Genomic DNA, 13,153 nt, shown 5'->3' with positions numbered 1-13,153 from the left:
TCTGGGCCCAGAAGAGCAGTGGTAGGTCTGCTGAACAGTCCTAAAAGGGGACTGCAGGCCCCTGTACCTCTCAGCCCCAAGGAGTATAAGGGAAATGGCCCACTGGTTTTACCTATCCTTCCGGCCCTGTCTTTGGCTGGGACTTTAGACTGTTATGTGCCCGATAACTTTAACGAAGTGTGAGAAGCAAACGCAGGCTCCTAGGGCTGGCGATGCAGTACTTCACTGCAGCATACCGAGCAATTTACCACAGAGCACAGGACTCCGTCATTCAGCTTTATTTTCGTGCTGGTTTTTGGTTCCCCAAGAGCTGCATGAGTGATCGTCTTGGCCACCTGACGGGGGCTCCCTAGGACTGGGCACTGTGGGCAGGATGCCTCTGAAAAGAGCTGAAGAGAGAAGAATCATGCTTATCTTTACCACCACTGGGGAAGGCCCAGGCTGAGGGCAGGAAGAGGCTCCAGGGCCACCTGGGGAGAAAACAGGGAGAGGCTTGGGCACCAACTCCCAGTGGCCCCTCAACACAAGGCCATCACCCCCAGGGTCACTGTGACTTACTGGAGCAAGCACAGTCTTCTGGGCCAGGGTTCTTCTAGCTCGTTTCTCACTGTACCCAATTAGGAGACCTCACTGCATCAACAGGCAGCCAGAACCTGTTTAATGGCTGCTTACTAAAATGCCTGTAATCCAGCACTGCTCCTCAGATTATGGCCCTGCCTCTAAAGAGAGGGCCCCATTATGGGAGCTCCTTGGCCCTGAGAGTGAGCAGAGGCTCAGGAAGGATACACAGCACGGGATTCACAGTCGCTGGCCTTCCGCTGCTGGAGACAGTTTAACATCTGAGGGAAGATGAGAGGAAAGGAGGGACCAGCCCTCTCTCCCCTGCCTCATCGGCTCCTGCCTATGCTCCTATAAGGAAAGTGGTAAGTAGCCTGAAACCCATGGTACCAGGGCCTACCCTGTGTCCACGATCCACCCCCTTAACCAGAGTGGGTGGGCACAGCAGAAGGAAGCCTGAAGCCCTGAAACAGGCTTTAAAGCACAAGCCTTTTGCAAGGGCCCCTCTCAGGAACTTCAGGGCATGGCTCCTGTTCTACCAGCCTTCAGGGCCTGGGCCTGTGGACATCTGGGGGCTTAGTGCCTTAGGATCTGAGCAGCAGTGTGTTCCTAAGGCTGAGCCCCACCAGCTAGCTCATCCAGAACTAGCCTCATTTTGGCATCTTTGAGACAGGGTGCTGGCCCTGAGCCCACTCATCTAGAGAAAACAATCATAAAGGGTTCAAGGCCCAGGCTGTAGAAGCTGGGGTGGAGCCCACATGGGAGGGACGTGCGCCCTGCTCTGGGATCACAGCTGCTGGGGACTATTTCAGGGGAAAGGCAGAGGGGGCAGAAGAGCGTAGGGGGTGTGTGCGCAGGCAAGGAGGGGTGGGGAGTGGTGGCTTAGGACGGAAGCACCAGGGAGCCTCTTCTGGCTCAGCACCAGGCTCCCCCAGGGGCCTCCCCAATACTGAACATTAAAGCTGCACCCTGAGGGGTCTGGCCCCAGACCAGGCAAAGGCTCAGCCCCCAGCTATAGAGTATGGGGTTGGGGGGCACTGCTGGCAAGATGGGCACTGTGGTTCTACAGTAACATAACCTTATACTATCTGTGCTGAAGACAACAGAAAAACAGTAAAAAAAATCCCAATACAGTAACACCATTCTGATGCCATTCCCCTTCCCTGCCTCCCAGAGTGATGGAGTGAAAAAAAAAACCCCAGCATAAAACCTGGATCAGCTCAAGAGAAAGGGTCAAAAGCCCCCAAATCAACCTGTGGCGGGGCTGAGGGAAGGCCTCAAAGCCCTCAACGGAACGGAGACTGCAAGTCTGCCCTCTAGTGGACAACTGCAGTGCAGCCAGTTCTACGTGATCTGAGGAAGGGCCGCTTAGCTGGGGTTGTGAGGGAAGCAAGGGAGACAGAGCCACAAGCTCGGCACCAGAGCCAGCTCAGGCCCCAAACAGGGCTGCCCCACCCCGCGAGGCGCTCGCCCAGGCCCAGAGGCTGTAAACGTGACACACAGTCTGTGAGCTGCCTATGTCTGTAAACGAAGCCCCACCTGATCACGCAGGGGGCCGAGTGTAGCAATGCCTGGAGCCACTGTGCGCGGAGCCTGCCACTCGCCCCGCACACCCAGTAAGAAAGCTTTCCCTGGCTAAGGGCAGGTGGCAGGTCTGTTTTAAATACGAGCTGTTCTCTCAAAGAAAGAAACCAAAAAGAGAAAAAACAACAAGGTCCATGAAGCTTCACATCCTTAAGGCGTTCGCTGGCAGGAGCAGCAGGGGACCGCAGGGTCCAGCCTGCCCAGAGCCCTTCTAGGCAGAGTGCAGTGGGATGACAAACTTGCAGCCAAAGGGTGAGTGGTAGCTGATGCCCACCTCCTGGAATACCTGCTGGGGAATGCCGATGTCGCACAAATAGACACGGCCTGCGTGCTCCCCCAGAGGCAGAGGTAAGCCCAGAGCCAGTGACCACTTGGCATCGATGCCCTGTTCGACTTCATGCACAGGAGGGTCTATGCTGAGTACTGGTGCCCGGTTCTGGTTGGCCCAGGCCACGGCTGCTTTGTACCAGGGCTGATCCCGCAGGAAGGCATTCTCGGGACAATCCAGGCAGTTGATCACCAGGTCCACAGGGCTGGTGGGCAGATCTGTAGGTGGAAAGAGTGCCATCTGAAAACCCCTATAAAGTAGCAGCCCAGGCTGGGCCTAGAACCATGGTGGCCCCCAAGAGTGTCTTGTTCAGACACCACTCCAATGCCTCTCCAGAGAATAGCCTTCTCAAGGCTGGGTCAGTACTCAGGCCCCGGAAGTTCCAAGGCCTGGTTAGGCCGGGTGCTAGAGACCAAGGGCGTGTCAGCCTGATGGACCACTGTCCTCATGGAGCTCCCAGGCTGAAGCACTGTCCTGCTGGGTGTGCAGAGCTTCTCAGGACACAAGGCCCTTGCCTCCTCTGCATATCTGACTAACTCCCTGGTAAATTATAGGCTCTGGGAAGGTGGGCTCTACTGCCATGTCAGCCCTCACAGGGAGACCGTGCCTAGGGCTCAGGAGAAATGGGCTGACTGCCATTTGCTGTCTGGCCCAAGAAGTGTGAGCAGGCAAGAGCATGCTCATTCTACACCAGGCTGTCCTGCTTCAGACTGCCTGGCCTTGCTGGCCCCTCTCACTATCATGGAAATAAGTCCTCCTTGCAGCCCAACCTTAAGAACGGGGAAGGAATCTATCACTTCTCTCAGGTGTTTTAAAAGGCTTCTCTGCTCTAACCAGGCCTCTGGGACAGTGTAAGAACAGATATCTCAACAAGTATGTAAGTCTTGACCAGCCCAAGAGGTTAAACTGAGACTAGTGGAAATCAGACCAAACTCAAAGGTGAGCATCCTCAGACTTGCCTCCTGGGGCAGTTGGGATAGAAAGGCTTGTGGGCAGCTAGAGGAAGAACCAACTGCCTGGCAAAGGGCATCATGTTACAGATCTCAAGGGGGGAGCCCACATATGAGAACCCCTCCCCAGGTCTCAGCCTTAAGTAATGACATATCTCAATTAGAGACTGATGGCTTTCTTACTCAGAACAGGCCACTATGGATGGAGGTGGTGGTGTCCCTGTGGGCCCTGAGGCTCTCAAGAGTGGGAGCGGCATCTTATCTTCCGCATGCCCACAGGAGGAGCCTGGCCTGAGAGTAACGGCAACCTAGAATGGCTTGCTGACATAGCTGAACACACCGTTCTTTCCTTACTTGCCTTTCAGGTACCAGGCCCTCCGGGTTTTCCTTCTCCTTCACTGACCACTCTTTCCCTGTCTCCTTAGCTGGTCTCTCAAGTCCCTGACTTCTATACAAAGAACTCAGTCTAACAACTTCTCTATCTAATCTCTCTTCCTAGGAGACATCTTATCCAGGCTCATTATGGCTTTAAATACCACCCACACACTTGTAACTCCAGACCAGATCCCTTAACTCCAGACTCTTCTCCATCAATCAACATTTCCACCTGCATATCCAACAGGCATCTCTAACTGAGCTTCTGCTCTTCTTCCCCAAATCTCCCCCGCCAGCTCTTCCCATCTCAGTGATGGGACCTCCATCCTTCCAGTTACTCAGGCCAAAACCCTTGGAGTCATTCTTAACCCTTCTCTTTCTCTCGTCCCTTACACCCAATCTGTAAACTCTTATCTTCAATATTGCTTCAGAAACTAACCACCTTTCATCACTTCCACGCTGTCTTAGCCACCAACATTTCTCTCTCCAATTATCACAATAGCCTTAATAACTCTCTTTGTAAGCCTACAGTCTGCTCTCAAACAACAGCCATAATGATCATTTGGAACCCGATTGGGATATCTTTCTTCTTCTAATTCCTCCAGTGACTCTCCATCTCACCCAGAGTAAAATTTCAAACCCTCACAGTGATCCACAGGCCCTTTATGACTGGACCCTGAAATGTCTAAGTCTGCTACCCTCCACCCAACCCTCCAACATTCCGTCTTCCTTCCCTGCTTTATTTGTCTCCGTAACACTTACTGCCATGTGACCCGAAAGAGATATTACTTGTCATCTGTCCTAACCAGAATGTAAGCTCCACGGAAGCATGGATTAAGAAAAAAAATCTGGGACTTCCCTGGTGGCACGGTGGTTAAGACTCCATGCTCCTAATGCAGGGGGCCTGGGTTTGATCCCTGGTCTGGGAACTAGATCCCACATGCATGCCGCAACTAAGAGTTCACATGCCACAACTAAGGAGCCAGCGAGCTGCAACTAAGGAGCCCGCCTGCCACAGCTAAGACCCAATGCAACCAAATAAATAAATATTTTCTTAGGAAAAAAATCTATCGCCATATCCCCAGTGTCAAAAACAGTGCCCGTTCTGTAAATATCTGTGAAATGAATAAATAGGTCCCCACCTCTCCATTTGAGTAGTGGGAGAAGGAGGAGGGTGAAAGGGATAGGAAGTAGGCAAGTGGACACCAAAGGTATTTATTTCCTTAGACACTAAGACTACTTACGGGCAAAGCATTCTTTACACTTGTGCTTTTCCACCTGTCACCACTGGGCGGCACCGCCAGACCAATGAAAGCACCGAGGACGGAGAGGGCCTCAGCCCAGCTCTGTGCAAGTGCTCACCTTTGAGGCTAGACACTTGTTGGCCCTGGGTCTTGCTGAAGAGAGAGAGTTCGTTGGTAATGGATTCCAGCATCTTCACGAAGTTGGGCAGGAAGAGGATGACCTGGACATCATGGTTGGCTAGGTGCCTCCCACAGCTGATACCCTGAGCCCCCTTCACATGGGGCCCACATAGCAGGGCCACCGTAGGCCTCTGGTGAACATTTTTGGGATTCAACCTGGAACAGAAGGCAAAGAAGCGTTATCAGCTGCAGACTTGCCAATCCCTTGCATCATATACCAGGCAAGTGCGTCTCGGTACCTACTGCTCTCAGAGTTCTCGCCAGTCCCAGGTTCCAGAGGGGGATGGACAAAACCCACTGAAGGCCAGGTTTACAGGGTGGCACTCCCACTGTCCCACATACCGGTGTCATGTCATCTGCTGGGTCCTCTCATTAGGTAGTTCACCCAGATCTTGTTCCATATAACACTGTTGCCAGAACATTGCTTTCTGACCAAGAACACTTACTGTTCTCACCGTATGACCTATTAGGTCCAAACTCTTCTTAGCAAAGAGGCTTTTCTACCTCTGCAGCCTTCTTTGCTCTTCTTCCCCAACATGCCTGCTCCACTGCAGGAACACTGGTCTCATCATTCTCTGCTGCACGTGTAAGGTTCTTTCTTGCTTCTGCTCAACCTATTCCCCCTGCCCAGAAACCCCTTCACTTGTGAAACTCTGACCCACCCCTTTTACGATTACTCTGCCTCAACTCCTAAGACACTCACAGCAAGTACCAAAGACGGTAGTTCTAAATCATCCTCAATCAGTTGCCAGTCCAAGTTCTCTTTACTGAGCTGCCAGTAAGCTAATAAGGGCAATGGTGTAGATACTAATAGTACCTATTTCATAGGACGCTGGGTGGATGAATGGATGTAAAGCACTTGTAACAGGAACCGACACACAAAGTACTCAATCGATGCTGGCACTGTTACACTACTGGTCACAGAGGAGGCAGCAGGCAGGCTAGGGGCTTCCCGGCCTCCTAGGCTGGTAGCGGCCTTGGACACCCACTTCCTGATGAAGTCACTTCCAGCTTCCTGCCGTTCAAAGCTGAGACCTCTCTGGTCTCAGAGAAGCCACAAGTAAGGAGGTTTAGAGGATTAGCCCTAGAGCTGTGCCCGACTCAGTCTGCCCCCAGGGCAGGAAGGGAAGGGGAGATGAACAGCAAGAAAGAGGCTTAGGCCCCTGCTTAGGGGCGGAGCAGTGACAGTCACTTACTCTTTTTCCCCAAAGAGAGGAAGACAGATGTTGTCAAGCCAAAGAGGAAACCCGCACTCCCCAAATAAATTTGGGGCAATCTGGTAATGTACTTTACATATACACCGAGTCATTCATTTCCCTCACCATGTTTGCATCTTATGGAAATATGACGAGTACTTCTCCCTTCACGCAGATACTGCGGAGTTCTGGCATCTGACTCACCCGTGTCTGTTCCCTAAATGGACTCTCCCTCTCACAGAGGCATCCCCATCAGAGGACTCAAAACGGACCACGGCACCCACATACCCAACGGCAGGGTCAGAGTATAGGCACTGGAGACCTGGCCCCACCGTGAACCAGCAATGTCACGTGGGCCAAGTTTTTCTGCTCTCTGAGCCTTAGCTTTGCTCATCTTAAAACCTGGGTTACTATTTACCTTCGAGGTGAAGCTATGAGGATCAAATTAAATGCTGTTGTGAAAGCGCAGTGAAAAAATGCATGGTACTTGACATACATGAAACTGATTACCGTGGTAACTGCTGCAAACGACAGGAGATGGCCCTTCTGAGAGTTCAGACACTGAAAGAACAGACAGGCACAAGGACAGCCACCTCCAAGAAGCTGACTACAGGAATGTGACTTGGGGAGGACATTCAGATCCTGCCCCCAAACTGCTGGGAAGCCACTTAATGGCCTCCAATACTCCCAGGAAGAGGTTATTCCTCAAGTTGCCCCAATGGCTGCTCTGAGAGAAGGTTCTACGGTCATCAGACCCAAGGGCAGGATACTCCTTCAGAGAGCAGCTTGCACTACTTCCTAGCCTTTGTGGTCTCCACTGGCTCTTTCCTGGCAGAGGAGAGGCCAGGGAACCAGGTTGGGAAGCAGGCCTAAATCAAGGGACAAGGAGGAATGAACACAATGCTATAGGGTGAGGGGAGAGGAGAAGCAAGGAGGGGAAATCTCACAGCCAGCGTGGATCACTTTAGACACCACTCCCCCACAAGGCTACCAAAGTCCTCCTCTTTATTGACAAATACAGCAGATACCTATCAACTCTAATTGTGCCTGCTCTCTCAGCATCGCCATTGCTGACCATCCCTTTATTCCTCAAACACCATTCCTTTGGTTCTTAAACACTACCCTCTTGGTTCTCTTACCTCTCTGGCTTTAAACTTTCTTAGCTAGTTTGGAAGGCTCCTCATCTCTTAACTCTGCTTTAATGCTAATGTTCCCCAGAATTCCACCCTAGGCCCTTTCATCCCTTTACACCCTCTCCTTAGAGGAGCTTGCCTATTCTTATACCATGTATCAGATGATGACTTCCAGATCTTTATCTTCTGCTCAGACCTTTTTCTAAACTTCAGATCCCGACTGCCAATGGTTTACTGGATGTCTCACAGGCCTCCTAAACCCAACATATCCAAAACAAAATCCACCATCTCCCCCAAACCTGCTCCTCTTCCCACGTTCCTTATCACAGTGAATGCTATCACTATCCAACCAGATGTCCATGCTAGAACGCTTTAAGTTCAGTGATCACCCACACTTCATTTTCTATCACCTTCCATATCCATTCAATACCCTGCCCTGCTGATTTTACCTTTAAAAATTCCCTCATCCACCCACTTCTCTGTTCCCTACTTCCCTGCTTGGGGCCACCATCACCTGGCCCCTGGCTCAGTTTTCTAACTGGTCTCATGGCCCCAGTCTTGCCTCCTCCATTAATCTACTTGGCCAAAGTCGCCTTTTTAAAACACAAGACTAACCGTGTTACAGCACTACTGAAATCCCTTTAGCAGCTCCCTACCTCTCAGCTGTACCAAAGCCCTACTTTCCAGCCACACAAAATGACTTATGGATCCACGGTCTCCTGATCCTTTCTGCCCTCGGCACACGCTTGTTACTTTTCCCCCTTGCTCTGTAGGACTCAGTTTGGATGTCACTGCTCTAGGAAGGGTGAGTGGCTTCTCCAGCCTGGAGTAGAAATGTGGCTTCCTGGAGAGGCTTCTGTTTCCTCTACCACAGCACTGGACTTTCTGGAGACCTCACTAGGCTACTGGAGGACAGGAGCAGTATTTTCTTATTCTTTGTATCCCTAGCCCTAGCACAAGGTCTGGTACATGGTATCAGTAAACATCCACAAAACTAAGCACTGCCCCTGATATAGCAGCCTAAAAGGGCAAGTGGAAAGGTACCAAAGTCTAGCTCTTATACCCAGTTGTCAGGGTTGTTCTAGAAGCTCTCAGGTATGGAACTCAGGATTGATTTTTACCCCAGCCCTCTGAGTGAACGGCGAGTTCCAAAGGCTGGGTCTCTGAAGGTTCTTAGAAAGCAAGCCTCTGGTAGTCAGCAGGAGTCTGAGAGTCAGCTGTTACCACGAAGGAAGGATCAAAGGGTGGTTTGCTGGGAGAAGAATGAGGACTTCCAGGACAAGGGTGAGAGAGGCAAACAAAAACCTTGTAGCATCCAGGAAAGTGACTTCACAGAGGTACTCACGTTAGAGGAGCAGCCACGGTCTGATGAACTCTGTGTGTGACGCACTGTGGTGGTGCTGAGGCAGAGCAGCATCACCCCACACTCAGCCCCCACCGGTCTGGAGGCATTTACCTGTTGGGTCCTCCGAGTAGGGTCAGTGCCATCTGACTGGCACACACGCCTGTCATCTCCAGTCTCCGCTCCAGAGTCAAGCCATGCTTCTCAGCCACAGACAACAGCTTTTTATGCAGCTCATAGGAAATACTTGGGACAACCAGGCCAGAGTCTGCAGTTTGAAAGGAGGTGAGGAAAAAGGGCAAGTGATTACAGGAAACCAGCTCCACAAATGGGTGTAGTTGATCTGTGAAAGCCAAGACTTTAAGACTGACCCTCCCCAGCCCATCTGCCTAATCTGGGACTTAGGCATGCTATGCAGCTCTCCACAGAGCTCAAGCAGTGCGTGGGGAACTAAGTAACAACCCATTCAGGTTACCACAGAGCAGGGATGAACTTAAACTCTCTTAGAAGTGTAGCTTTAGACCACAAAGGCCAAATCCATGAAGATGTATTTGGTACTATCAAGAAAAGGCTGCAATCTATCAACCACATTAGAAGAAAACATGCTTTTCTCAAAGTGGGGGAAATGCCATTCCTGGCAGTGAGGTTTTCCTCACAAGCAGACCCCTTATCCTTCCCCAGAGTGGAACAGACACTAGCTAACCCTCCTGACCCTCTTGGTCCCTGCTGTTCAATTTCAAGGCAGGATGACTTGTTCATCCCATCTGCTCCCCACATCTTCTTCCTCCTACTGTCCTCTACTTAGCCCTTCCTTTTGGCTGAAGAAATTCAACTAGGAACTTGCTTTCTTAAATAACTTTGTCATTTTCTCCCCATTTGGGGTGACTGTAACCCAATACTCCTACCACAGGGAAAGAGTACACGGAAAGTAACCTATGGCTTGCTTTAAGCTACTCAGAAGAATCTTTTACTCACCATAAACAAACAGAACTCTATAAAGGTTAGGGAGAATCACAGTCATTGAAAGTACACCATGGAAAGTACTGATACCTGGTTTTACAAGGTCAAAGTCTGCAGCAGCTGGGTATACTTGAAGGAGTCCATAGTATTATACGTATCAGTAGCAAGGTGCCGTTTCAGGGCCCAGAAAACCAGGACAGGAAAGAAACAGCAAAGTCAAAAATTGTGATCTTTTGCCTTGACAGCTAATGCCGTCTTACAAAGGCTAGAGTCACTGGGCTGGCCCCAAGGGAGCAAACCCTCTGCCAAACAGCCCCATGTGGCCTCACTGGCAGACCAAGAAACACAGATTCCAATCAGCAAGTCATCGTGGGATTGCATGTAATTAGTTTTGTCTGGCTGGATCACATGCCTTTTTAGATCCTGTGTCCTCATCTATACTGGACTGTAAACTCCTCAAAGTAGGGAAATAAGCCTCTTACCTCCTCAGCCCCCACCTCAGTTATACTGTGCCAGCTGTAGTTATTTACCAATAGAGGCAAGTTCTCATCAGGTACTCAAACGTATAAATGATGCAAACCTACTGCTATTTCTAGTGTGGCTTACTTAACTCTAAGGCAGAAGTTTTCAGAAAGTGTGTCATCATCCTGTTGGTTCCAGAGCCCTGTACAGAAAAACTTTTCTTCCTCACTGATCCTTTCGGGAGAAATTTCTTGAGGTTCTTTCTATCAGATATCCAATCCTTCCTACATGGATTCTTAAAACCACACAGAATTCGGCTGTGGCTGTACATTTTAACAACAGAAATCCAAGCATAAAGACTGAACTTAAAGCACCCACATCTGTATCCTCTCAAGGGAAGGCAAAATAATAATAACTTAATGTAATAATAAAATAAAAACCATCTCCATGTCAAAATTCACACTATCCTGTCGGTTAATTGACCCCTTCCACCTGTATGAGTCCTACTCCTGCCTGGGGCAGACAACGAACAGTGAGCTTTGCCTCTCCCCTCCCCCTTTGTGAAATGTCAGTCATTGACATCCCGGATGCCGGTGCTGGAGGCTGTAGCCTGACCCTGACCTTGCAAGTCAACCACTGATTAAAAGAGCCATTTCTTATGGCCTGCTCCAGACAAGCACATGTTATCAGAACTAATCAGGAACCACTGATAGCAGTGTGAAAAAGCTGAATGAATTCTCAGGAGTCCTAAGCCACTAACAACCCTAAACCTGTCAGACAAGTCATGCACCTGCCTACTTCAAACACCCTCTTCACCTGCAGAGTCACGCAAGGGAGAGCTTTCCCTCAAGTCCGTGCATTTCTTCACCTACTACTCCCTTCCTGGTGAATTTGAAACAGGTCAGGGCAGTGAGTCTTGGGCCTGCCACCCCACTAATCAAACTTTCTTTCTGGGACTAGGTCTCGTGCTGTGTGTATAGGACCCCCTCTCCGGTTCTGAGGGCTCTCTGGGGGCAGGCTGAGTGTTTTCTGCTACCTTTCTCCTCAGTCTTGGGGTACAAAACTCATGGCACAGGCGGAGAGTTTACTCCACTCTGGCTGGCTGAATGCTGCAGCTGGAAACTGTGTGTCTGTTACATCTCACTGATTTGTGCTGCAGGGAAGGGGTCCTGTTGATGAACTGGCATGTTTGGTAGCCTAGGGAAAGATATGGCCAGGAATCCTTTCTGCTTAGTCTGCCGGTCGCAGGGTCTAGGACTTCACTGTATTCTACTCTGTATCTCTGACAGGAACATGCTAGCACCACAAAATGTTCCTTTTCAACATTTACACACAGAGTCCAACCAGTCAGACTGGCTTATCAGAAACAGGCAGAGGGAATAAAATAAACTCCAAAGGAAGGGAACCAAGAACATAGCGTGTAAACTGCGGACAATAACATCACCAAAGCCTGAACATGGGCCAAGCCCAATCATGTTTCCGTTGGAAGGTGGATCTTTATTGTTTGGGAACCAAGGCAGTAACATTAATTGGTAGGGCTTCTCTTAATATTAATATGTACTTTAGAGCTATCAGTGAAACAAGAGATAGATATAATTATAGCCAGTTCGTGACAAGCAGAGCACTTCTTAGGATCTGATTAATCTTAGGATATCAAGGAAAACGGCTTAAGCACACCCAGTACAGGCCAAGAGAGAAGATGCCTCCTCCCCGCACAGCTCATTCCACAGCTTGAAGCAGGGCCACGGAGCCTCGTGTTCTGCCCCTTCTTCATGTCTTTCTCACTTCCGCACTGCTCCTTACAGTACATACTATTTGGGGCCTTTCCCTCCCTTACGGACACATATGCATGTCCTCACATCCTCCATCGCACTTCCCCACCCTCAAGACACCTTCCAGCACCACGTCTAAGCCTTCCCCTGCAGCCTCTGCATGTACATTCCCTCCCTGTCCTTCATACCTCCCAGCCTTTCTGTTGTGTAACAAGGCTCCCACAACAAAGTGTCATCTCAAATCCAAACTCAATCCTCACACTGGCATGGACTTTTAGTTGGAAAGGCTGTGTGTATCCTATGTCTTATCAATGAGGAGCACAGCCCATTACTGCGCATGGGGATTTCTCCAGACTATGAATTCTGATTCCATTCTGTGGTGGTCACACAACTGGGTGGCGATATCAGACGAGTTCTTTTTTGGAGTATAAAACAACTGGTAAACTCATACCTTTAGACCCAACGTACAGACAGCCCCTGTAGATTTATATTAAGGTTGCCACAAAACGCAATTTGGTGTCAAGAGTACCTCTGAAAGAAGAATTTATTACGAGAAACCTAAATACCCCTAGTACTCTTTTTTTTTTTTTTTTTTTTTACCCCTAGTACTCTTTACTGGGGTCCACAAGGCATCCCGTGATCTGGCCCCTGTGTACTTCAGCCCCTTTACCTCGGGCCTCAACCTGCACCACGCTCTGGGCATTGGGGCTGCCTTCTGGTTCCTCAGTACTCCAGGTTCCTCCCAGCCTCACATGCTTTCCCTCTTCCGGCACTCTCTTCTCTCTTCCAATGCTCCCTGACACCACACATGGCAGGTTCCTCATTCTTCAGGTCTCAGTTTAAATATCCCTCAGCCTCAGCATGCTGCTTACCTGCTTCACTGTACTTAATACAATTTGTAAATAACTCTTTTTTCCTTTTGGACTATCTACTTTGCTAAACTGTAAGCTCCCTGAGGGCAGTAACTGTGTCTGTCTTGTTCACTGCTGTATCTCCTTCCTCTCCACTGTGCCTTCAGCGCACAACGCCTAGTGGAGGGGCTACATACATATGTATTGAATTAAAGAAT

At 49.9% G+C, this 13,153-nt stretch overlaps 1 protein-coding gene across 2 annotated transcripts in view; it reads right to left on the bottom strand.

The window, feature by feature from the left end:
- Positions 1-263: 263 nt before the first annotated feature.
- EDC3 (enhancer of mRNA decapping 3) overlaps positions 264-13,153 on the bottom strand; it is a 52,188-nt gene continuing 39,298 nt past the window's right edge. For both annotated transcript variants that reach the window (XM_030874990.2, XM_030874989.2), the window contains 3 exons: positions 9,005-9,158; positions 5,158-5,375; positions 264-2,688 (listed from right to left, as the gene is read on the bottom strand). In XM_030874990.2, the coding sequence (XP_030730850.1) occupies positions 2,354-2,688; positions 5,158-5,375; positions 9,005-9,158 (707 nt within the window). In that variant the 3' untranslated portion in view covers positions 264-2,353. The remainder of the gene's footprint in view (positions 2,689-5,157; positions 5,376-9,004; positions 9,159-13,153) is intronic.

Source organism: Globicephala melas, chromosome 2 (assembly GCF_963455315.2).
Source record: "Globicephala melas chromosome 2, mGloMel1.2, whole genome shotgun sequence".
Taxonomy (NCBI): domain Eukaryota; kingdom Metazoa; phylum Chordata; class Mammalia; order Artiodactyla; family Delphinidae; genus Globicephala; species Globicephala melas.
This window is presented reverse-complemented; position numbering and strand designations above follow the sequence as displayed.